Raw genomic sequence first — 27,837 nt, 5'->3', positions numbered from 1 at the left:
CTGTTCAAGGACTAAAAAGTAATACAGACATTAGGAATAACCCTGGAAATTACCACACAAGAAGTCCTCTTTAGCTAAACAATTAAAATTACCATCAGATGTAAAACATCTCTTCTGACACAATTGTACAGTTCGTGCTGTATAATACATACAGTGATGGACCCTTCTAAATGTGTGTGTGTGCACAGTAATAATTGCAAGTCTGTAAGAACTCAGCAGCTCTCTTGCAAACTACAGAGGTCCTTACCCATTCTAACTATGGCTGGCTGAACCACAGTTGTCTTTTTGGTGGTGTTGTAATGAGAAAGGTACTGATTTTCCTGTATCTGGGCTGCGAAAATAGGTTTGTCATATACAGTTGACTATTCATAGAAAACATTTCATTTGTAAATGTAGCACACTATGCTGTGATATTTTAAATCTTCCATTTCTAAGCTGATTTTTGTGAACTTGTCAAATTGGAACTGCTTTCAGCTCTGTTAGTAAAACCACTCAGGTTTTTAAGTTTTTTTAGTTCATTCCCTGCTGCTTCTTATTGAAACTCGCTTCCTCTTGGAAAGTCTGTATGGTGGTTCCAATTAAATGGCACTACCATAAATATTTTTCACCCACCCTTGAAACATGGTTGTTTTTTTTTTTCAGAAGAGTAGTCATGAAAACATTAAACAAAGTAAAAATTTGCTTGATTCTATTTTTAGAAAAGAGAGGAGATAACAGCCAAGAAAATCTACCAGATGGTTCTTTTAATAAATACATTAAAGTCTCTTTTATTTTTCTCCAATTTTAGTGACTAACATAACAGAAACTTTCAGACCATCAAACCAGTTTTCACAATCTGCCATAAGTTTGCATTTCACAGAAATAATCCTGACAAGCACTAATAGATGAACATTGTTGGTGCAATAATAAAACAGTATAAGGCATATTTACACCATCCTTACATACAGAACACTGTACACACAAAAAAATCACAGATCGAGAACATAGTAAATTCAATCCCTTAGACATTTTACATTTATAGGCTTGGCATCAAACAAATAATTCTCCAAGCAACAGACAACCTCTTGTTCTTGTGTGATTTGTTTGTAATATTGTGCTCATGCAAAATAGGTATTTGCTTTATTGCATTAACATTGAAAGAACCTTGGGAATTAGTTCTGAAACCAGTTCCATTGAATTTTAAACCCTGTTTCTCTTCATTCATAGAAAGTCTGAGTCATTTTTATTGGTGACATAAAACAAGGCATTAACTGATGATTGAGACTTTTATTTGGTAAGTTCCAAAACAACAATGAAGCTCAACAGACTACAGTTCGAAAACCATCTTTCTTGACCATGCACATTTTTCTATTAAGAGGTGGTTTAGATGAGACTCCTTTTGTATTTTTAAAGTTTCTATCTTTTTATATATATTTTTAAAGAAACCACTTACTATCCAACATCCACTGTTCACTGAAATAAATAAGCAGCAGAAATAGCTCTGGTGGCAGAGTTGGCCAGAAGGAGGACATCAGTAAGTTAGTGGTAACTTAATAAACATCAAATGCCCCAGAGATATGTCATGAAAGAGTTGATTACTATAACCCATATTTCTGTAAGAGTTCAGACTGCCAGGGACGTTTGCGCTCTGGAAAGTAATCTGGAATGTGGATTTTTTTAAAATCTTGGATACATTTTCTCATTTCTTCCTCAACACTTAGCTTCTCACATACCTTCTTTTTGGAAAGATTTGTTTCTCTGGACTTGCTAATGAGAGTTTGAAAGAGTTCACTGTTCCTGCGTTTATCTGGTGGTGGCATCCACTGCACTGGGGCTTTCTTAGATGGACGATCCAAAGTCAGAGTATTTGGCTGGTGGGCTGTGGATGGCTGAGTGCTGCTGGCATTTTCTTGGGGGGTGCTCGCTTCCGAGTGGCTGTCACAGCTCGAGGTGGACAACTCGTTACAGGAAGTCCCACTTTCACTGCCCTTGTCCAAGACTTTGTCATGCTTCCTTTCTTCATGGTCTTGCTTGGGGGAAACAGTTCGCTGGGGAGGCCCTAATACAAGGCAGGAAAGAAAAAGTATTAAGCAAGCACTGGTTTACACAGAAAATTGATCAGCTACTATTTAGAAAAAAGTGACTCAGTCTCAGATGGGATGAATTGATGATGTTGCCTTTCAGTCAAAACAACTATACCAGACTGGTACACGGTTTGAAGATTTGGTCCTACAGGTGTGTTCAATTGTCAGAATTCTCACTCCTAAAAATGTTTACGGCAAGAATAACTTTACTGCCTGTCTAAGAATCCAGATAATGAAACGCGCATAATGCTCACTGTATTGGGTTTATATGGCAAGGTTTTGGTAGCAGGGGAGACTACAGAGCTGGCTTCTGTGAGAAGCCGCCAGAAGATTCCTGTATATCCAACAAAACCGATGCCAGATGGCTCCAAGACGGACTTGCTGCTGGCCAAGGCTGAGCCCATCAGCGATGGTGGCAGTGCCTCTGGGATAATGCAGTTAAGAATGGGGAAAAGTTGCTCTGTAACAACAGCCAGGAGAGAGGAGTGAGAATACGTAAAAGAAAGAGCTCCATGGACACCAAGGTTGGTGAAGAACGAAGGCAGGAGGTTCTCCAGGCACCGGAGCAGAGATTCTCCTGCAGCCCAAGGTGCAGACCATGGTGTGGCCTGCTGTCCCCTGGCAGCCCATGGAGGTCCACAGCGGAGCTGAGATCCACCTGCAGCCTGGGGAAGACCCCACACCGGAGCAGGTAGATGTGACCAAAGGAGGCTGTGACCCCATGGGAAGCCTGTGCTGGAGCAGGCTCCTGGCAGGACCTGTGGCCCTGTGGAGAGAGGAGCCCCCACTGGAGCAGATTTGCTGGCAGGACTTATAACCCCATGTGGGACCCACACTGGAGCAGTCTGTTCCTGAAGGTCTGCACCCTGTGGAAGGGACCCACACTGGAGCAGTTTGTGAAGAAATGCAGCTCATGGGAGGGACTCACGTTGGAGAAGTTCATGGAGGAATGTCTTCCATGGGAGAGACCCCACAATGGAGCAGGGGAAGAGTGTGAGGAGTCCTCCCCCTGAGGAGGAAGGAGTGGCAGAGGCAATGTGTGATGAACTGACCACAGTCCCCATTCCTCATCCCCCTGTTCTGCTGGTGGGGAGGAGGCAGAGAAAATCAGGAGTGAAGTTGAGCCTCGGAAGAAGGGAGGAGTGGGCAGAAGGTGTTTTTAAGATTTGGTTTTATTTCTCATTATCCTACTCTGATTTGATTGGTAATAAATTAAACTAACATCTCCAAGTCAATTCTGTTTTGCCCATGGTGGTAATTGGTGAATGATTTTCCTGTCCTTATACTGACCCACGAATCTTTAGTTGTATTTTCTGTCACCTCTCCAGCTCAGGAGGTGAGTGATCAAGTGGCTTTGGTGGGCACCTGGCACAGAACCAGGGTCAACCCACCACACTCACAGATTATCTGTACCAGAAATCCCTGCATGCAAGTTCAAATGAGCTCATTTGCTGTTACAGCCCAAGAAGTTCGTTATGATAAATTAGATTTTGTAGCATTAGGAAAATACTACCATAAAATTTGCAAACTCTTTACTTAAATAGAAATATTCCAAGGGCTTCAGGTTTTTTTGGAAGCTCTTAATTCACCTTCCCAGAACAGTCTACTATCATGCTCTGCAGATGTCAACTCTGCAGAAGCCCTGGACAGAAAAAGGAGTATTAATCTGGGGATAACAGAGAGATTGCTCACTACTGACAGAGTCCAGGCTTTTTTTATTTTATCCCATAGTGATTTCACTACACTTCCTACTGTCAGTTATTATCCTACACTTTCCTCAGCACAAGCTCAGAATTCAGTTGTACATCTCTGACTGCACAAAGTGGCAGGGAGAAGAAGGTTATGAAGTTATCGGTAAAGAGGCTTTCTGCAATGGCAGGGAGAGAGCTCCAGTGGCCCATCAGCAGGCACTGCTCAGCACTTCACGCAACTGAAAATCGGATCTAGGCTGTTATTCTCTCCAGATATCACTTTTGCTTTGAAGTTTTAAGCAGAATATGAATGTGAAAATTAGGTGGTAGCTTCTAAATCTGTACAAGCATTTTCATTTCTGAAGCCTTATTTCAAAACTCCAGCTGGGAAGTGAAATGATGCTATGCTGGCATCATATAAACGTCACAATCTTAATTTAGGACACTATCTAAAGCTGACAGAAATATCTACAGAGTTCAAGAGGCACTGGATCAGACCAAAGAGAAAAATTTTAAAGATGTTTAAACACCAAAATGAAAATGAAGAGTGGAACTTCAGTGGCAGTTTTGTGTCTGCTACAAATCCTGAAAGAATCCAAAGAGTTTAGGTAACTAAATATCTTACAAAAACTAGATTACACTTACAGTTTACCCAAACACCACCAGCATCAAGTAACTGCCTTTGCAAGTGTCAAAACTCAGGGTATGACATCTCAGTCTTGAGTTACTGGGACAGATTTGCAAAGATATTTTTGAGCCACATAGTATTCTGTTTTTCGAAATTACAAATTAGAAATAGAATTACAATTATAAAGAATGCAGAAGCAATATGAACACTCTTAGTGTCTTTTTGACAGTACAGTTCTATGATTCAAAAGAATCTAAGAAGATTTCAATATTTTATATGAGGCACAGGGGGAAACAAAACAAAGGAAAACACAAAAGCCAATAAATAGTAATAGAACAACAGCAGCACTCAATAGTCTGCTTCTCTTTTTTTTAGCCAGCATCCCAGGATGCTGTGTCACATTCCTGTAGTCCACCTAGAGAAACCCATGAATAATCAAGATCTGAAGAGACAACAATTCGTCAGGACTTGTACTTACATTATTCTGAGTGAAAACCACAAGCAATTTTCTACTTCATTATATTGAACTCAAATATTTAGCGCATGGATGCAGCAACTTCCCTTCGCTTTCTTTTCCAGAAATATGTTCACCTTCTTAAATAGATTTATGTGAATTCCTTCGGTTGTTGTATCTGACATTTTGTGCCTCAAAATCATTGTATGATTATGCTAAATCTAGAGAGTCAGCTGGCATTAAGGAATTACTCTGGTTCTGCACTATGTGATTATAAAACCAGGTTGTTAATTAGTCTTGTTACTCTGATTTTCAATAACATGATTAACATCAATATCTAATCTAGTTTACAGTCTTAGCTTCAAATGTAACAATGCTATCTATGACTAAGAAACTGAAGTTTTCTGTTATCAACACCCTGTAGTCTTCAACTCTGTCCTGCCTATTTTTTGCTGTAACCTCATAAATCAAGACATTATTTCTAGTTGGTCTTTTTATACTTACTGCTTTATTGGTACTCCTTGCTTTCCACGGGCTCAAATCTGCAATGTGCTAAGTATCTATTTCAAAAAACCACTGAAATACAACTTCAATAATATAAAAAAATCCATTTCCTGCTACAAGACTATTCAGGAGTCTGACAATAGGCAGGTATTTAAATGATTTTTTGGATCAGAGCCCTTAGGTTCAGTACCTTACAGCACTGAACTCTGTATGCTTCACTGAATCGCCTAAATTCACAATGACTTTAATCCAAACACAGGTTTCTCCCACACCTCTCCTTTTAAAAATTAACAAATCCTCCCTCACAAAGAATTCTTTATATGCTCCTGCACTTCTCGCTCAATAGTGTGTTATTAACAGAAGTGGCAGTTCTGCTAGAGAGGTTTTTCTAGCAATATTTTCCGCCTGATGAAACCCAAAAGAACTTGTAAGAAAGAATCCTCAAAATATATTTGTTTAATTTTCAACATCGAGAATTATAAGATAAATTTAGCTACATCTCTAATTCAGAAAACATCTTATTACCCTCTATGCTGGCACACTCATCTGTGGCTGGGATTGTGTGATGGGATTCTGTGTCCACTGCACCTCCTCAGGCCTTCCAGAATAACACCAAATACCTTCAAATAGCTCAGTCTACCTGAAACTACTTATTCCCAGGAGTGCAGAACAATTCTTAAAAACCCAGAGAAAGTGTATTTGCTCCACTGTGCATGTAATGCTACAAAACTTCACTGACTTACTACCTGTCCCTCCTGCTCCTGTCCTTTCTAGGATCTCCCATCTGTTGCTGGTTCTCCAGCTTCTCCATGCAGTTCCAGTAGACACTGAATTTCCCAATTTTTCTTTTTCCTTTATTGCTTTTAAATGGCTTCCATTCTCCAAGAAAGCTAGAAAGTAATCTCTCCATTTAACTGGACTTACCACTTCTACCACAGTGGCTACTAGACTCCCAAGTCCAGCAGACCTGAGAGAGTATTTCAAACGCATTTATCTAATCTGGAAGCCATATTACATTTACTTTGACTATATTTAGTGCTCTCTGCACATATTTTAGCAAATATCATCTGCCAGAACTGACTGAAAAAAGAATCGGTTTCAAGCAATTACTACAAACTATTCATGGAAAATGAACTAGAAGCTTATAAACCTAATTCTCTGCAGGGAAAATCTGCTTCTACCAGTTACAGCAACCAAAACAGGAACCAGAAGAAGTCCACTCTGACTTCCATGTCAAAAAATAACGGAGCATCAGAGCTCCAGTCAGGAACAGAACACAACGAATACTACAGCAAACCATCCACTGGCCAGTAACTATTGGTTGAAAAGTGTAGCCATGAACTTCTGGAAGTCAAATAAACCTTAGATAAGACTAAATTGTTTGTGGATGTTCATAAAGTGCAATCTGAATAAGTACTTGAAGATTTCTTTAGCACTACCTCCTGCAACAGACAAAAATACCACACTGGAAACATTAAAAGCATAAAATAATGATATTCTGCTTATCTATATTGCAGTTATTGTATGTACTTATTTTCTTAAATATTAGTACAACAGGCTTAAAGTAAAGGAAATCGTATCCAAATCCAATTAACCTGCCTACTCTATTCTCCTCTCTCCATAGGTCAAATGTCCAGTTTATTGTATGTGCAGTGGCAGATGCACGAATTAACTTCTTCCTCACCCAGTTACTTCATTCCTACAGTGTCTCAAAGATCATTTGTTTTTATAAATCAGTTTATTTTTACTGCGGAATGTAAAATAACTTGTGAACATATGCTTAGATTGCTGAGGTTAGCTATTTTAATAACAAGTATATTGACATGAAGGATGGAAAATCTTAGCTTTGGAGTAAAACAGTTATAGCTGGATGTAAGACACATAGATAAGAGTTTAAGTTGATATAAAAATAGCCATTTAGAAACAAAACAAAACCAACATTTTAAATGTGTTTAATATACAGTACCTAAATCAGGAAGAATGGAATCTGTTGAAGAGTCGCTACTTTTTACTGTTGGTCCAGAAAGTACACATGAAAAAAGTGAAATTATTTGAGTTTTACCAGTCCCCTTACCACACTAAAAAATTAAGCCTGTTTATTGATTTAAATAAAAAACTAAACCATTAAAAAAGACAAACCAAACAAACCCAAAATCTTGACTTTTTCTATGGTGCAATTTTAGTGAAAACAAGGTTCTTGGGGGTATTTTATCTTCATAATTTTCTGTTTCTTCAAATGTATTTTTAATGGACTTACCCATCTTAAGTATCTAGGGTTTTTTATTACCTTTCACCAACTTTCAAATTATTAAACTAAATGGAATCCTTAGAGAGAAGTCACCTGTGAAATCTGATGACAGGTTATGGCTACTGTGGGAACATTTTCATTACCAGACTTTTGAGTACTTAATCATTTACCATTGAAGTGTGGTATTATCTTTTATGTCTAATTTCACTTTGATTTTATTTTCAAAAAGATTATTTTTAAGAGCTATAAAAGGATAGCTCTAAACCCCTGACGTTTTCTGTGGCATGTTAATGATATTTCCAGTTTTAGAAGCAAGATCCTGTTTGTAGACTACAGCTCAACACATACATTAAATACCTGAGACCAGCAAGGGATTCAGCTTGCCTCTTACCACTAGATCTGGAGGTTACAACCAGCCTTATGGGAGGCAAAGGATTTCCTGACCACTGCACTCTGTCTTCTTTAATGCACTGCAGAATCAAGCTAAATCCACTGCTTGGATTTAGTAGTAAGAATTTATGTAGGTTTTTTTTTTTAACTCCATATAGTTTGTCGAGGAAACTTTTGTCCTTATTTTAGGTATTGCAATTTACATCTAACTTAGTCCTGTTGGGAAAGTAGGGAGAGGGGAGGCCACGCTTCACCTAATTTCTATTTTAAGGCTAATAGGCAGGCCTACACAGGAATTAAGTGGTATGCAGTCCTGAGCTGCCCCTCTGCCTATGGATGACTTTTATCCATTCTGAACACCCCATGCAAACAATACTAATACTACCTTGAGAAATATCTAAGTGCTTTTGATAAGCTCTGAGCTTGACAGGTTGCATTTACAGGAAGAATTGAAGAGTTCACCACAGAAATTTCAGTGGAACAAAACTTTGTGTGGGAGTCTTTATGCTGTGTGATTTCCAATCACTTCAAGTAAAAAAAAAAATACATATATATATATATATATTTTTTTTTCGGTTTCCAGTTTGGGTCTCATCTGGTACAAAATTTCAAACCACTTTTCGGGTAAAAGGCCCTTAAGCTTAGTGTGTAATAGTGAAGCATTTTTCAGAAAGGAGGACTGAAACTCAGCATTTCCTACTTTCTTCATCCTTTCAGATGAGTAACAAATCGCTATGGATAGCTGAATGTTCACACTTCCATCTTCTTTGACCCAACACAGGCTTGGCTTTAGTCAATGCAAGGTAGAATAACTTCAATAAAGTGAAGAGAACATTACCTTCACCTTCAATTACTTCAGGGTAACATATTCATTTGGAAGAAGTGAGTTAACTTCCCTCAGGCACAAAAGAGAATTAGTATTCGGGAGGCTGTGATTTACTGGGCAAAAGGCCAGCACTGTTGACACATCAACTTCAGTAATTTGAGCAGAATCTGAATTTTATGTGACCTAAGAAAGCCAAGGAAGTCAGCTTGCAGATGAGACTGCCACAGAGACGTCTTGTGAACCTCAGCAGGGCTTCCCTAACATGAAGAACAGCACTTGGGTTACTCACATGTTATCAAAACAGTATTGCAAATACACCCTTTGCTCTGATAAAGCTTCTAATTCTTATCTACAGGCCATATAAACAGGTTTGGCTCTAACAAGCTGATTCTAAGCTGTGATTCTGGGTCCAAAACTGCTTTCATTTCAAAAAAAGGTTTTAGACTTAAATGTTGACCCCATTCAAGTCAAAGACAACACACTCTGAGACCTCCAGTTACAAAAACTTAATTCAAAAATAAAACCTGTTCTTTCTAGTGAGAATGCAAAAAAAAAGGTCTTAGAAGGAAAGCAATATAATAGTGAAAGCAGAAATGGTGGAAAAATACTGTCTCTTATTACAGGGGGAAAAAAAGGAAGTTAGAATGATTTCTATAACTTTTCAGGACTTTACTCAGAAAGCATATTTTTACTGGCATCCCTGGAAAATACATCTTTAGGTGAAACCAAACAAAATTATGGCAGATAATACTTTAGCCCCTAAATATTTGAGCAAGAACATGTGAAAATACTATGTTCTAAATAAAACCTCATCATCAACTTAATTATCATCTTTGCTAGAATATAGAACCAATAATAATAAGGTGTTCAATGAGTCATTGTAGAGAAACTAAAGAAATGATGAGAAATTTAAAAAAAATCATGGTGATTATGAGAGATGAAGGCAAAATATATTCCTTGATTATTCTGAAACATTTTGCTACATTAGGAAATGCAATTTTTCCCATAATATTTCCTGTCCTCTACTGCCAAGACCATGAGGCATCTTACATGCTCTGATTCCAACACAAAATTTCAAAGCAGGAACTGTATGCTGAAATCTTCTTGGAGTTTAGGAGTATTAAGACTGTGTAGTAGTATTAAGACTTTTAGGAGTGTTTATTTGGTATTTCATGGATATTTCAATAGGAAGAATATGTCTGTGATTGCACTCTTGACGAAGCCTTTTATTTAGGTCTCCTTACCTGCCACGGAAAGATAAAAAGACACTGTGTAGAGATTGCGGCTGTATTGGGCATAGCTCCCACAGGGGAAATTACCCTTTAATAGTGTTAAGCTCGATGGTGTGTGAATGGTTAAATGGTACTTGAAGTGAATGAACCAATTCATCTTTCAGATTAGGACCACATGCCTGAAAGTGATATGTTTTGTCTCAAAAACAAAACAACAAAACAAAACCAAAAACAAACAAACAACACAACATAAAAAATATTTTTCTGTCACATTTACTACCACCTGATGTTAAACTAACTTCCAGAAAGGGTACAGTAGAATGAATTGAATAAACCAATGAAGAAAATGTATTTGCTTATTTCCAGTTAGGCTGTATTTTGAATATTAAGATTATTCACAATATAAAAAGACTAATTAATATATAGAGAGGGAACTATTTTTTTTTTATTTGGAATGAGAGAAGATATGCAATAAACAGTCTTATGCCCCACTTGAATTCCTTAGGTACTTCACCCTAATCTTGTTTTGAACAAATAACAAAACCACACTACTTTCATTTGTTACTTTTCCAACTGGGTTTTGTGGTAGGCAACAGTACTTAAATAGGGGACAGCCAGTGAAATTCTGATACAGACAATTTGTTGCATTTCAGTAACACCAATGAAGAATCCACAGCTTTTTATTAAATATATTAGTCTGAAAAAACTGTCATCATTCTGAGAAGTGTCTTTTCTTGGCAGATAAGCTAAAGATAACAGGAAAGATTGTTATTTTTCCATGTCCAACTACAAACAAAGTCAAATATTGAAGAAGATATTTTTATTTTGTGCAGTTAGAAATGGCTACTGCATTGATGCTTTGTTGGAGATACAAGAATCAAATGAAATGTTTGGAATAGATAAGATACAAGCTGAATCAACATCCAAAGACTGAAAGTCAGAAAACCACCAATATCCATCCACTGTGTATAATGCATGGCAGATTTTGTCAATTTCAAGACTACAGTTCTAAGTCAATACTTTACAGCCAAAGATTATTCTTGAAGAGACCACTGTTTAGCAAACAGATTGCAAGACCTTTTGCAAAACCCCAGAAGCAAATTTTAACAAGTCTCCACAAGGTTCACAGCAAAAGGAATAATGTAAAGTTATCTGACAAGTTCCTAGCAGACAACACAAACTCCCAGAGTCAACCAGATGCTTCACATTTTGTATGTAAGCTAATTGGAGTAAGAGGACTCAATGAAGCAGTAAAGAATTTTCTTCCTGAAGGAAGCTCCAGATAAGTCATCAGATTTTTCCATGATGGTCACATGCTATATTAACCTCCACTAACAGGGGAGTAATAACAAAAAAAGACAAACATTATACCAGTAGCAGTAAGACTGCGCGTGATCCTGAGGTTGAAGGGTTTTGGATATTTTAAAAATGAATTATTTTGAAACAAATGCATTTTACATGTAGAATGGCAGGTTTGTTGTTTCTCCACCCATAGAAATATTTTACTCTTGCCCCAAATCTGAAAATGTCAGTACTTAAAATAATGTTGGTGCTTGAAGAAAATCTCAGGAATGGATGCACTAGTATACCTGACAAATGACAACAACTTTCATAAAAATCACCTCTTCCACAACTTTACTTCCTACAGTAAGCAGTTCAAACTGTTTGTATATCTCAGAAACATCTGGTATATAGGCTTGCCATTTATTTCCAAACTGTCAGGTAGGTTTGTGCTCAGCTCTGTGTGCTGATGTTATTTGATCTTTTTTGACTGGCTATTTTTTAGTGGCTATCAGTTAAGAGCTAAAATCTTTTATTCTGTCTGTGAAAAATGCTTATTAGTTGCTTATTAGATGCAATGTTTTCCCTTAATGAAATAGCTAATTGATATTAAAGTCCACCAAATTACTTTCAAAGTATTAATTTGGCATTTGAAAGTTAATAAGAGTTATCTAGAGGTATATTCTCAATTTACCACAAAAAGGAATCAGGAGAATAGTATCAAAAGCAGGACATTTTAACATGTTGCTCTTATAAACTCCCTTAAGACTTCAGTGTTTCTTTCCCCTAAGTGGTGCTGACAGAAAGTTTACTTCATTAATGCTGATCACTGGAAGGGTGACCCAGACCCCAGTCTTCAAGCTCCAACTCCAGTCCTTCTGGTTATAAGGACAAAGACATTCTTATTCTTTCAACACCACGATACCAGGCACTACAAGAGAATCTCAGGGTCAAGGATGCAAATGTATTTTAAGTTGTTCTTTCTTCAACATTTTCTTGAAGTTACCTCTAACACAGGATTAAGTTACAAGAAGAAAAAAAAAAAAGCCGACAACACACTTGCAAAAGCTTTATAAGTGCAGAAGTGACAGAAAAGAAAGATACTCACTCCATCGTCACACTGTAGAAACACATCCCTGATGCGTTTCCCTCCCAAACTCATAGGTCAAACTGTAAATGACTGCTTACCCTGTAGGTTTAGAGGCTCAGTTCTATTTCCTCTTTGGTGTCCTCTGACAGCAGTCAGAGGAAATAGCTGTTGGGCTGGGGAAGATCGCTGACTTTTAAATCCCTATTTATCCCTGATACAGCTTCCTGATCCTTGGGGCTCCTTCTACAGTTGCCAGATATTATCATTCCCCTTTCTTGTTCCCTTCCAGTTTCTTCTAAGGACATATTTATTTGAAAGTCAATCAGGAATTTCTGTCTGTTTTCAACCACCTTGCTGGCAGCTGCCTTCTGCTTTGTAAATATTAATACTGGTTGGGCATCTGCTCAGCTGTGAAATAGTCTTTTAGCCACCGGGTCTGTGTTTGGCAAAGCCCTAATCAGAGTTTTAGGCAATGTGAAGCTGAGTCTCTTTCCACTCAGATAAGCAGCATTATTCTTTGAATCACTCACATTTTGTTTGTCCTATATTAGTTTTAAGTTCTCAGCTGTCAGATGTGGCTCCGTGTGTGGCCACATAAATGCTTGTGCCAGAAAAAAGGCACCAGAGAGACAGGAAAGAATATTCAAGAGAAGGGACTGCACTTCTCAGTGATGGCTTATGGCAATCTGAAACATATGTGAAGCAATTACTTGCCTTCTTGCGACACACACATTAACTATATTGACTTAATAATGTCCTCATGAAAATATAGTTTACTTTCAATAAAAGTATACAGAAAACATTAAAAAAAGCCATATCAGATAAAGTCTATCAGTCAGAAGCTTATTTCAGTGGAACTTCAGGGATTTGCTCACTTCCAAAATCAGTGCTTCTCTCTTACATGCTCCAACATGAGTTTAAAGGAGAGGAAGAGTGATTAACAAAGCAATTTCAGTAATCTTTGTTTTGATATTTCCTTTTAAGAAAAGTTCATTCACAATTGATGGGTAAGAACTCTCTTATTTGGGGATTGTTGGTGTCCTTAGTCTAGGTTACATTGTTCTATCAGTATAAGCAACAGAAAAAAGCAAGTAATAAAAGGGGGCAGAATTGTCCTTCAACTTTGTGGCTTGCTTCCCCATTTGATTTCAGATACTAAAGCAAATTTTTTCATTGATAATTTCTATTTCTGTTTGTCTAGCGTCATCTCACATTGCTTTGTCAATTATGTTGTCAAATGCTTTACATAAAATGTGTAAACTTCATTTCTTCCTTCCGGCTCTTTCAATTTTACAGGTTTCTTTCCTACTGGCATGTAAAATAAATTAATGTTAATGTGAATTTACAGAATGCTAGCAGAAAGTCAAAAAAACATGCACTGGCTTTGGCAATAAAAAAAGTCTCACATTGAAGAAATATTTCAGACACCAGCAATCTTGTAGGCTTACATGATACTTCCAATCACACTTTAGGTGATAAGCAAGTGCAAAACAATGGGAAATGCACATGAAAATCAAGTCTGCATTTTTGATTACTGAGAATGGGCAGTGAATTAAATGAACCGGGTAAGAGTCCACAGTGAATCATCTTAGGTGTTCAAGAACTAAGAGGGCAGCAATTCAGAATATACTCAGATTATATTTGTATAGTTTTATGCCTTTCCTTACTGGTCCCCAGGGTAATTGAAATGTCTCAATCTGAAAGAATTCTGTGAAAAGACCAGGAATGTTTATGGAAAGCTTTCCCTAAGTAAAAGTGATGGTCATCTATGAGGTTTTTCTCACCCTACGTACACAGCATGAAGTACATTTCAGACTAACATTTCAACTGCAGCAGTGCCATTCATGTATTTTATAATTAAGGTCTGGTACACGAAAAATAAAGTAAAACAATATGAAATTAATGGATCATTGCATCCTAAAATATGTAAACACATGCTGATAATAACACACTATCTTTAGATCCAAATTCCCAGATTGGCCTTACGGAACATTCACGGCATTCACCCCAACTAAATAACTACAGAAAATATATGCAGAAACACAATTATATTTATATGGTATATATTTAAGTAAAATAGAAGTTATTGAATATGTAAAAGATAATGAATTCTCTCTGTACACATCTTGTCCTCTGAAAAAAAAAAGCAAAATAGTTTGCAAATCATTTGCATCTAAATATATTATATATCCATACTCACACAAACAAAATATTATGACTATATGACGTAAACCCAAAAACAGATGAAAAGACTGAAGGCTGAATTCATTAAAAGAATTATTCTTGGGAAACAGTGAAATGACATAGATTAAAACTACAGTGAAGACAATGTGAAGTTCTTAACAGAAATCCTGAGTATTTGCAGAAGAAGAAATTGTGGTTTTGACAACACAGATCTGACAGCATTTAAGGGGCAGGACTGCACTGGTCACACTTAAAAATTCAAACCATACAGCAATATTTGAAATATTGCAAAATTTCCTCATACACTTCTTAGATAATACTTGAGGATAAAAGTGATGTTATGTATCCTGAACTAACCTAAATGTTTTGTCATCATTTAATCCTATAAAAGTAACAAAAAGGAAAGTCTAAAAATTATTTACTGCTATTACTGAGGTGGTTGTTGTTATTAATATCAATTTTATTTTCCTTGCAGATTTGATGTTCTAGTAATGGGCTACACTGTGCATAATGTGGTTGGGCTGCATCATCATTAATTAATAGATGACCTTTGCCCTGAACAGGTTAAAACCTAAGCACAAGACAAGATACAACAGATGGGAAGAGACAGACAGATGGGAAAGTATCAAAAAATACAGTATTGGTCAGCACGATAGGCTGGTTTTCTCAGACCTCCTGTTGTCTCGTCTTTTGTCAAAATTTCTATGAGCAGCACAGAAACAGAGACTTTTAAGGAGGATTTAGAAGTAAAATAACACAATAATTTTGCAGATTCCAGTGATATTGTCTCCCTCAAGTCAGAGGCAGCATTAGAGATGACATGAATGTGAACAATAAAGTCACCATGATCTGCTTGGGGCTGTTATCACTGCAACAGCAAATGGTAGGGGCTGTGTGAGGAATGGCAACCAAAGGCCTTAAGTGTGAAGGACAGGCAACCCAAATCTGACACAAAACTGAGATATTTAATGTAGAGAGTGAGAAACAAAGACCAAGGCAATAAACTGCAAAAATGATTTTTTTTAAACAACACAAAGCAGATGCTCTGGCAGCAGATACAGTATTTTCCACAGCTAGATACTTAAAGCTGGGATGGGAGAGGTGGAAAACATGGAGTCTTACTTAGAAATATAATTTAATTCTTCATACTTCTAGGCAAGCCCATGTAAAGCTAAAAATCCATGTTGCTTTTAATATAAACAAAAGCATCCATAAGTAATTCCTATTGAAAATATAATTTGCAAGAAGACTCCTCTGTCCTTGGTTAAGCAGCTATTTAGGTCTATGAAGCAGACAGGTCCTGGGTGACTTTTCCATGCTCTCCTCAAGACTTTCTATAACACTTTCTTGCCTCATCTTAGATCTTCCTAATGAATTCCTCCCATCTCTTGCAGCAGAACTCAAGAACTCAAGAAGCACCAGGATTGTTTTGAACTTTAGGCTTGCAAATTCGCCCTGCAGAAACTATATAATTTGGTTACATGTTCAACATGATGTGTAATTTGTTAGTGGTGAAATCTTCCCTGAAATATTTATTTATTCCTTAAATCCCTCATTCCTTACAGAAATGTCTTCTGTGCAGTGACTGCTAGTTGCATCCAATAGTTGCATTAACATGCCAGACTTCCATTCCAGATTAAGTAAAAAAGGCTGTAATTCCTCACCCAGGTAAAACCAGCACTAGAAAGGGTAAGAAGAATTCATCCTCCTCTTATTCCAAATGTTTCAGATATCTATCAGGAAATGCATCACTGAGACATTTAGTCACTTGCTACAGTTTGCAGTGAATAAATTATGCCCATCTCAGTCTGAAATGTCTTTGTTTAAACTATTTTTTTCTTGAAATATTGACTATATTTGCAAAGTTTTTTAATAATAACAATGTTAAATAATAAAACATGGACTGATTTTCTACTATCCTGCAAATTGAATACCAAGTGAGTACAGAAGTCTATCTAAAGAAGGTGACAGTGTTCTTGAGTGAAAAATTAATTTCTTACATTATTCTTAGATTTTTAGAATAAAGATACCAAATCTTGAGATATTCACAAAACATTTCTTAGAAGTACCAGAAGATAGACAGTATTAATCAATATCTAATTTAGCCCTAATGGAGGCAAAGAAAACAACAAAAAAGTCCTACAAGAAAAAGCAACAGAATTTTAGAGGAGAAAGATGCATTTATTTATACATTTCATCACCGTCCTACATTCCAGTGAATTCTCTGAAAAATGTTTCAATTAGGAGCTTTTGTAGCTTTGCATAGTAACAAAAAGAATAACAACAGGAAGAAAAAATACATTAAAATTCATCTTGGGAGGGTAGACAGAAAGCGCTATTGAAAATTTTTACATCAAATTTAATTTGTCAAAAAACCCCGTTCATTTCATCATAGTAACCTACATTATAGTAAAAACATCATAGAGAAAGTAGTAACCTCACCCTGATTATCACTAATAGTTCTACCTCAGTTTGACCAAAGGCACAGCCAATAATGGTTTTACTAGAGTTTCGTTAAAGCTAAACTAATTTACTTTGCCTTATTTTATTTTCTCACTTTTGACTGGCTCAACAGAGGATTGACCAGCAGGTGGAAAAATTACTTTGGAATATTATCACAGAAGAAAAAGTCACTGAGTTAGAGAAGTAACATTCCATGCATTTTAGTAAGTGATCATTTATAATAAATATAATATTATTTGATAGTAATCGGCATTTTCATTGCATTCATGTAAGAGCTATCATATCTTAGTTGTACAAAAAACTAAACACACAAAATGTGAAAATTAAAAAACCCATGAATGGCAGGGATACGAAAACACATCTTTCTTCTAATAGCCATAAGGCTTGAGAATATTTACTCTTTCGGAATATAAGACCCATTTGAGGCCTTACAGAGGTCAACATGAGTCAATAATAACTGCTGCAGTTTTCTGCATTTGGACGTTTCCAACAGCAACCCAAACTGAAACCTGCTTCTGATGACAGCTGAGATGGCGCTTCTTTTCTGTGACCATCCAGAGCTGGCAGAAAAGACCAGTATATATACATAAGGACTATCAGGGGCCAATGATGTAACTTCAGTGACTCAGATTTCCAAGTGCAATCTGTACAGTTATTAATCAGGGAAAGGGCAATGTGTGCCCTTTCTTCTCACTTTTTGTTTTCCTCAGAAAGGAACCCAGGATCAAAATACTCCTCTGTTGTTACATTCATTGGTCTCAGGCTTCTTATAGTGAAATATTTTGCTTCCTACATACTTGTTTCTCTTACTATTACTATTTTGATTCCCTTATATGGTAGTGTAATTTATGCAAGCTTTACCAATGGTAGTATATCTTTCCTATTCGGCTGTATGTTGAGCTTTCAGGTACAACAAGGCAGTTACCCTGAACAAATTTGTTTTGTGCCTGAAAATGTAATTTTCTTCTGCTTCTCAACATCAATATGAAAATCAGGGTGCTTCTGCCTCAGTGCCTGAGTTTCTCCATCTGTGAAATGAGAGTCGTCCCTCCTGAAAAATGCTTCAACATCTACTGGTGAAAGTATTCTATGACAACTGGATAATAATAATACACTAGAACAAATCCCACTGATTTCTTACAAAAGATATTCCAAATTTATTTTGGGGTTACAAAATAAAGTACAGCTGGGCAAGAGAAAGTAAAATCAAGACTGTATACTAGATAAGAGGTTTATTTCATGAGAGTCTAGAAGAAGTCTCTCTTGTACATTCTTACTAGTGTCGCTGGTCTGCTGATGCATGGTATGTCACAGTAGTACTGTGGTTTGACAAATTTAGGAAAGAAAACGAAGTCAGAGGCCTTAGTGGAAAAGATGAATGAAGATCCAGTGATCGCAACATTGGTTCTTCTGGCTGGTTCTGGTTGACTTTGTCCGATTTTCATTCTGCAGCCAAAAGTTTACAAAATTATTCCTTCTTATTTGTTTTTTATTACTCTTAGAGACTATAAACAAATGTGGAAAAGAGGAAGAAAACTGTGCTGATATGGAATCCAACATTCCTCACACCAGATAACATACTTAAGATTCAGCTTTTGTGTTATCTGCAATGTGCATGAATGGCAGAGTTTTAGAGCTGCCTGTATCCCAGGAGAGGTCACAGATGGGAGATGAACACTGGCAGGGAATGTTATTGACAGAACAAAAACTTTTAGATTTCCTTTGAAAGAGACTGTCAATTTAAAACAAAACAGAACAAAGTAAGGATACGGGTAGAGTGAACTCGCTTTCCTGCTATGTCCTTCCATTTACCCACAACCACATCTTAGGGACTTAAGAAACTGGGAATGGTGACTGCAATACAGAGGTATTTCATTATCCTAGCTGGATATGTTCTTCCTAATTATGCTAACATGAAGCAAGAGGCACAATCTTGGCTATATGTTCTATTTCTTTAGTGAAAGTCTTTAAACCAGATTCTTTCAAACAGCCATGAAATGCTTTCCACCATTACTTGTATAAAAAACAAAATAAAACCCCATTCTTCACACTTCTTTGACTTTTCAACCTTCTGTCAATGATATTGTTTATAATTTATCCTCCTCAGCAGATCCTCATAATAAGAAAACAGAAAACACAGATATCTGTGATATCTAATCATAGTGTAGGTATTGCATTTTTAAAAATACATAAAGGTCTAGAATGGAATTACTTCTTGTCTTACTCAGGGTGGTTTTTGAATTTTGTCTCTTGCTCTAACACATAAGTTCTCTCATTTCAGCAAGTAGGATGCTTGTTGTATTTTTGTACAATAATGTAAAGAAAGCGGGGAAATCCACATAAGTAAAATAAAGAATTCAAAGTTATTAAATTAACTTCCAACACTTTTGGAAATAATCTGGTTTTCTTCTTAAAATTACTTTTTCTAGGAAAAAAAACCAACTTAAATCCATGTGCTTAAAATATTGTAGCTTTTGATAAAACCTGTATTTTTCACAATCAGTGCTATAAATACGTCCTATCTGTGACACAAGTGAACCAATAGTTCCGCAGATCACTTTTATGATATTTTTACTGAAGCTACTTAAGGTCTTCACATGAAAGAATAAATGGGAGAAAGGGACAAAGAATAAGAATAATTTTAACATGTATGGTAAAGTAATTAGAAGAAGAGTTATCTCCAGATTATGCAGTATCTACGGATAATGCAGATATATTACTAAAAATATAGACATATTATAGAAATACATTTCTACTAATGGCAAGACATTATATAATATATCCATATAACACAAAAAATGACACTTTTTTTCCTCAGCAGGTGGAGGCAAGCAATTATTTTACAATCATCTTCTCCTTTGCTTCCTACTTCTATTGTTGTTCTCAATAATAAGAATTTCAATTCTGGCACATTCATATGGATACATTTCCAATAGCATGGCTCAGATTATGAGCAGAGTTACACCGCTGTGAATCCACTTCACGTTCACAGTTCTGATGGAGTTGCTCTGGTCTTCCACCATGCTCACAACAGAAGAGCAATTAGGCTCAGTGAATGCATCTCCTTTATTCTCAGGCATTAATCTGAATATGTGCAAGGGAACCACACTCCTATATTCAGCAGTATTACAGTTGTACCTGCAGGTTCTCAGCTTCTCTTATTTTTAGTGTGTTCTAAAACCTTTTGATTTCCGAAAAATCATGAATATTTTAATTGCCATCATCAAACAGCACTGTTAGGATTATGTTCTGTATTGGAACCATTGTGTTGCTCTTGCAGTTAGTTTTTTATAGCTTGTGTATTCAGATATGTTTTTTAAAACATAGCTGCTAGTAAAGGATTCATCATTTTTAGATGATGAATTATTTTCTGCCTTGTGGAACAACCTCAGTAGGCAGTCCAGGCACATGTACATGGAAAGCTAAAAGACTGGAAAATGGGAAACTCTGCTGGAGATTGCAAGTGTTTCCTGAGCAAAATGACATCTGAGTCAGGTTTGCTAGGATGACATTGTGGACCTAGGTGTCTAAGTTCCAGCATATATACCTAAATCTTCTTTTTTTGATGCAGCTTTCAGTTTTCCAGTAGCTGGAACACAGTGTAGAGATATTTGCTACTCTCTTGCCATGTAAGCAATGAACAATTTCAAGGAGTTCCCCCATCCCGTTTCTTTGCTAAAGACTTCACTGAGCACATTGAGCATTTTAGTTTAACAAAAATACAAGTAAAAGCTTATGGCTGGGAAGTGAATGAGGGAAGGATGTTTGGAAATGGTAGTATATGCAGTAGCTGATCAGAAACAAAGCTAACAAAAGTAACATGGGATGAAATCCATCAAAGAAGCCTGCTCTTAACTGGGATGTAAGTATCCACAAGAATGCTCCATGTTCCTTTCCCATCCTGCCCATCACTGCAGGTTCCTAACGTCGTCTGCTGCTTGTCCAACCCTGCTTTGAAGCACCCACATAAAGAAAAAGTGCCTGCCTCCCACAGAGAGGTTCACTGCAGTGCTGACCACATGGACAGTGGGGCCAGTTCTGCTCAGCATGATCGACAGGCAGCTGGATGCCCTGATGCTCACCCAGCCCCACTGTCGAGGCAGGGTTACCCAAGGCAAGAGCCCTCTCAGGGCCGAGCTGGGAGCTAACGCTCTCTGAGGAGCAGCATTGGCGCTGACCTTCCAGACGTGCTGCAGACCTGCTTCCCACTCACTTTTGCTCAGGGACACAAGCTCGATAACCATTTCAGTTAAATCTATTGTTTTCACTTGAGCTTTTTTTTGAGAAATAAGTGAAATTCTTGCTTGCATCAAGGGACACCCTGAGAATAGGCTCAATTTATGGAGAGGCAAATATTGCCTGATGTGCACAATTTCAGACGTAAGAAACAGCGACAATCACTGAATGGCAGGCCACAGCATTAAACTAACCCCGCCGTGAGCAGCATGTCTTTTCAGGATTAACAATTTATGAAGTTAATGCACATCTAAGTATGCAGCTGTCCTTTTCTATTTTTAATAACCAAAAGGAAAATGTCACCAAGTAAAGGGGAAAAAGCTGCTTCTCAGTTGGGACTGTACATAAAACAGTGGTAGCATTATTCTCTGTGCTATAAAATGGTACCAACCAGTTTTGTCATGCAGCTGAAAAATACAAGATAGGTCTAAAAATTTAAACTCTTTTTTTTTTTTTTTTCCCCCTTCATGTTATTATTAAGGTGGTCTTCATATGAACTCATTTTAACTGAGATCATAAAACGAATTTGACCTCACGTGTGTGGCTTGGTATAAACAAGCATTAAACAAAGCTACTTGAGATATTCCAAGATTTCATTGAATTTTCTTACTGTTTTACACAAGATCTAATATAAACAATCCCTTAGGCATTTAAGTATGAAGAATCCTTAAGTGCTTTGTAAAATTATATACATGAAGGACAAACTTTCAGTGTTTAAATGCAGCAGTCCTCTGACTGGGCTTTGTGTAAATATACAGGGTTTTTTCTGCTTGCCATGGGTTTTTTGGCTTTTGGTGATGGGCATGGTATAAATACTTTGATAGGAATAGAATCGACAGCTGCATGAAAAGATTAATTCTGAGCAATAAGTATTTTGCTAAGACATCAGTACTTCTCGACTCATTTGAGGAGTATTGTGAAACTTGTGCAGCAATGATCAGCAAAAAGCCAGACAAGAAGAGGAGTGATACAGGAATACAGTGGTGGCTACAGACTTGAGTAAATGGGAAGTGAAGATGCACTGAAAATTGAATTGTTGAGCTAGAGAAAAGTGACGAGTGTTTTTTGGTAAGAGTTGTTCTTGAGATGCATTTCATTTAATATTTGTAGTAATGATCTCTGCACAAAAGCATGCTGCTAAAATGTGGTGGTGACACAAAGCTGGCAGATATTACTGTTAAGAGGGAAGACCAGGATATCATACTGGAGAAATGAATTGATGCTGAAGACCTAAATTAAAGAAACAGGATGAAAAATAATGGTATGAATGGTACATCTTACACATTATCAGCAAGAATTTCTTCTTTCAGCATCTGAGCAGAAACAAAAGGAGAGGAAAGAATTGGTTGTGCTAATTGATCACAGTTCCTCTGAACAAAGTAACACAGTTGTTAAAGAAGAGGTTGTATGCGATTCCAGAACATGACAGGTGAGGCATACCCAGAAGGAAATACTGTGCTGCTCTACAAGACCTGACCCAGAATACTGTGTTTAATTATGACTTCCAACACTTATGAAAGACAATTTCAAACTAAAGAAAGTGCTTCCAGTTTTTTCTTCTTTTTTCTTTTTTTTTTTTTTTAATTTGAAAGCCCAAAAGGGTAAATAAGCAATGCAAACAGAAATGACAGCATTGGTACAAAAATAAGTTGATTTTAACCAATTATTAATTCAGGAGATTTTTAACAAACAACACAACAAGGTTTTGCAGTTTAATGGGTTTTATAAACAGGATTATGTATGGTTGCTTGTGATAGTACAAATTCAGTAAACTGGGAATTGTCTTCCAGCCACATCTATGATGAGACCCCCAAATCAGCTACAGCTTTGGGATGGATCTGGCTAGATAATTTCCTTATAGGTACTTCTCAAAGGCTTTTGATAAATGAGAGGAGGAAAAAAAATACACAAATCCAGAAATCCAGGTTTTCCTTGAATTGCTAGTGCTGTGGGCTACCAATTTTTTTTTCTGGAAATTGCAGTTCTTGCAGTTTTGCAGACCTTTTCCACCCTCAGTTCAGCCAGTGAGGGCACCACGCGGAAACAATCTTTCCTCCCTTCTCCCAGCCTGTATAAAAGAGTGCAGTGTACCAACTTAAGGACAAATATTAATAAATGCAAGATGCATTTTGTCATGCCTCACAATGAAGCTGATCAGTTGTACACAAAATAAGTTTTATAAATCCTGCATTCTGCTCAGAAAAACTAACAAACAAACCAACCCATACCCAACAGGTCTTCCTGAGAACTTGCTCTGCAGTTGGCAGCAGCACACGTATTACATGAACGGTGCTATGAACAGGGTGATATCAGCCAAGATCTCAGTATAGCGTATGAGACCAAGATGGTGTGCCATCCCCGACAAGAAGGGGCTACAGAGTATTTTGAAGCCAGATGACAATAATAGTCTAAACCCAGAATGGAAAAAGTATTTCACAGTTCAAACTTCATACTGATAGAAGGCAGGATGAGATGGCATTAGAAGAGCTCCTGGATTCAACCAACTTTTACGATCTGTTTAAAACTATATACGCTGGTCTTGATCTTTTGGAAACTGTCTTAACAGTTTTGTTTCAGTGTGATGATAGTGGGTCCACCTTTCAGTGAAACCCTTTCATTATAATTGGTGAGTATGTATCCTACAAGCTGTTGATTTCATAAGACTTCATCACTTCCATGGCTGTCAGTCTCAGCACTCACAACATTATTCTTCTTCCACCCACACTCTAATTTCTTTTGCACAGGGCAGGCAGTGGAGCATGATATTTATGCTGCTATCTCTGCTGCTGTTGCTACTTCATCTAATGCATCTGTGATACAAGTTGTGAAATCATCATGAGAATAATAATAATAATGAGGCAGTATATTATATAAGAACTATTCAGTAATGGTATTTTTAATGTACATTTAATTTCCCATCATCATCACTGCAGTCTGCATAGAGCCAGCTATAGGTCTAGCACAAAACCAAATAATTGTATTCCAGTGTCATTAGTGATACAGGTTTTGAAGTAAATTTATAAACACATGTGAAAATCTTTCTTATAATTCAGTAAGGTAACTCTCTTGGGGTTATGTTAATTACCTGTACATTTCCCTAGTTTTTCTGCATTAGGTTTCAGTTACTGTGTTTCAAAAAAACCAGTATACTGTGTCCACTTCTGAGGCAAAATGTAAGCTATTTCACTACTTTGAAGGTCTCAGCAGCAGCTGAGCAGAATACAATATTCACTGCCACTGAACCCTAAATATCTGCTCATGGGAGAGGAACCTTAAAGGTTTCTTCCATATTCATCCTGAATACCCTAAGTTTATCCACCAGTGTTATGACTCCAGAGGGGAAACTTAGACTTCCCAATCTCTCTGAAAGCCAAAGCAATTTTTCTCTTCTTTGTAGTGTATTTGTAGGGCAGATAGCAGCATACATCAACACAAGTGGTATTCAACAGGGAGAGAATTCAAGGGACATACAAAAGTAGCAAGGACAGACATCCTCTGGTAGATCTTGCTGAAGAGGAACAGAAGATCTAAAGCTTAAACTCTCCTCTTGTTCTCTGTGCACTTCTGGAAGAGGTTATTGTTCCCTGAAACAGTAAAGAAAATAATCTGCTGGCACCTCAGCTGCCTCAGATTACAGCCCAATAATCAAATATATTAATAAAAACCAAATTCAGCATTGGTTTAAAGTAGTAATCACTGATATCTTTCTTGTTTGATTCCATCGTTGTACATCAGAGGTGTTCCTTGTATCACTGAGATACCATGTATTTCTAATGTAAACAACAGTCTGTTAACTCATTTTTTACAGGCTCAATAATCCTATAGTCTATAGATAACATTTCTGGTGAGTAAGTCTTCTGATAAGTAGCAAATATTTCACCCATAACAGTATGTATTTAATATAATGGCTTCATATTGTAACACTTACTGAAAATCAAGAGAAAATGTAGATAGGTATAGCAACTCATTAATTAGCATCACAGTGTGTGCAAAAAACCCCACATAATGCAAAATATTGTATATTATAGAAACATATTATGAAAATTATGTATTATGACTTGTATTGGGACACTAAATATTGGATAGTGCCTATGTAAAATAATTCAGTTTTACAGATATCAGCGCTGTTATAACTGTTTCTTACAGAAATCCATTTGGTCTTATTTTTTTCAAATTTGTATGTAGCCCTGTCCCACTTTTACTACTCTGCACAGACATTTCAGAGTTCATTTTCTTCACCCTATAACATAAATTAATGAAATACAATGAAATATTTGGATTGCAGCATAATGTTGAATTGTATAAAGAATGCCTCTACAGATAAATATAAGAAAACTTGGCTACTGGTCAAGGATTAGCCGGAGTGTATAACTGCTAGCAGTCTTCTTTGAACAGTTATACCCAATGCCAATGAGCTTTTTTCCAGACAATGTTTGGACATGGCTCTGGAAAAAGCATGGGTCAGAGTCTGTTCCCACTAGGTTGGTTGCACGTGGACACAATGGGTTTGGGTGAAGAGACTTTTGGTGTAAAAATAGGGATTTCTGGTCTCAGGCACAGTAATCACATTTTTTTTGTTGGTACGACGAGCACAGTACAGATATGCAAAATTGACTTAGCACTCAGTTTTTCTTTGTTTTCTTCCATTACTTTGCCGAGGAGCCTCAGAAATACTTCACAAGGGATCAAAACCATACAATCTAAATGGTGGTGTACACACACATCTTTCCGTATCTGTTTTGATGGTGTTTTTCTCTGATGACTAGCTGCAAAGACCATTAACAGGCCTTAAATAACGATACAGCAGCTCTGATACTCAGAACCATTGCTTTGGGTTAAGCTTCCCCTAACAGCTTCCTATGCCTGTAACACTGGAGCTTCCCACATAGTCACTCTTCTGAAGTCTAAAGATACCTACTAGTACAAGACACTCAGTATGAGAAGTGAAGGGACAGAGCTATACCCAAATGAAACAAGTATGCATTACAGTTTAGCAAGACATTACAGTTGAAATCATTCTAAGCTTCTTGTTGCAAAATGGTTTGGAAGAAAGAAAGTAATTCTAGCTTGAAAGGAGATTTGGCTACAGGAGCTTAATTTAACAAACTGTGGGATGTATTTTGGAAAGAGAGAGAATATAGGTGGAGAAAAAGAGTAGGATATTTAAGATGATTATGCCTTCCAGTTATATACATCTTCACAGCCTGTACACTTATCTTCTGACATGTAAAGCTTCTGTTTTCCAAATAAAAGCTTCAACACCTTAATTGAAAACAAATATGTTGAAAAACAGAGGAAGAAGCATTTCCTAATCCTATAAGGTAAAGTGATAAAAAGCCAGCTAACAGCATAATAAGATAAGGAATGCAGTCTAATTGGTGATAAAATGTCAATATTTCAATAGATGTATACCAGCAGTCCATTAGATTTAATTAGGTTCTCTCAGCAAGCAATAAATCATGTAAAAGATGAATTGAAAAGGAAATCAGCTGACTGCTGTGAAACACTCATGGGTTGGTTTACCAAAGCTAATCTTTGGGTAAATTAAGAACTAGCATAGACATGTTAAGCAGAGGATTTGAAAAAAAAGACCAACATCTAATATTAGTACAGGATTAAGAGATTACACATGAAAATCTAAAGGCACTGTTGATCTGCTCAGGTTTTAATTATGATCTCAATTATTGATATAATAAAAAAGTATTAAGATTCAAATGTAGGGAAGCACTAGACTGGAAAACTGGGCTGCTTACGCATAGCCCCGTTCTGGAAACTGATAATAATTAGTGTGCAACATGTGGCTGCTGGAGCTTCACCCTGTGTTCAGCAGAGCTCCATGTAGCTGCCTTTGTACACTCCATCAACTGGATTAAAATTTATAGCTCACAGGGCATGAATGGAAAATGAAATGCAAATGAATCAGTGGCCTCGTTTGCAGAATGAGGGCAGAAGAGTAGCAAGTGCAACACATACCGGCTGAACACACAAAACCAAGTAGACAGAGGGGATATGACTATGAGAAAATAAAAGCAGTATTTCTTGGATTACTGCAACACCGAAGAGTGAATAGCCCATAGAATTTAATACAGCCATCTGAGCTAAAATTACACTTTTAGGTTGAGAGCAAAGATGGGATTTCATACTTCCATGGTTCTTCTCAGCTCTTCATTAAAAAGATATCTGAAAAGAAGCACAAGATATTTTAAAAAGCTTTAAAAGCAAATAAAACACAGGCCTCAAGGAAGCAAAAGAAAGGGAGGTTTTCTGTTACTGATCGGTGGAGGCCAAGGTGTGATAGGAATAAGCGAATACAAAAAAAGCATACTTTCTGATCAAATCTGAAAATAAGAACTGATTTCTTTTTCTTTTGCAAACTGATCACAATAGTAGCCATTTCCACTTTATTTTAAGTGAATCTGATGAAATGGGATAGGAGAGAACTGACACTGAGTGCCATTTCCCACAAGCTAGACCTGCTCCAGTCATGTGCAAAGCACAATAAATAGTCTTCATTTATTCGAAAGTGATGCTATGGCAGTTTGCATTA

At 36.9% G+C, this 27,837-nt stretch overlaps 1 protein-coding gene across 1 annotated transcript in view; it reads right to left on the bottom strand.

Annotated features, from left to right (window-relative positions):
- Positions 1-1,577: 1,577 nt before the first annotated feature.
- The window catches only part of KCTD8 (potassium channel tetramerization domain containing 8), a 93,008-nt gene continuing 66,748 nt past the window's right edge, over positions 1,578-27,837 (bottom strand). The window contains exon 2 of the mRNA XM_065634466.1: positions 1,578-2,038. Coding sequence (XP_065490538.1) covers positions 1,578-2,038 — 461 coding nt within the window. The remainder of the gene's footprint in view (positions 2,039-27,837) is intronic.

Source organism: Caloenas nicobarica, chromosome 4 (genome assembly GCF_036013445.1).
Source record: "Caloenas nicobarica isolate bCalNic1 chromosome 4, bCalNic1.hap1, whole genome shotgun sequence".
NCBI lineage: Eukaryota > Metazoa > Chordata > Aves > Columbiformes > Columbidae > Caloenas > Caloenas nicobarica.
This window is presented reverse-complemented; position numbering and strand designations above follow the sequence as displayed.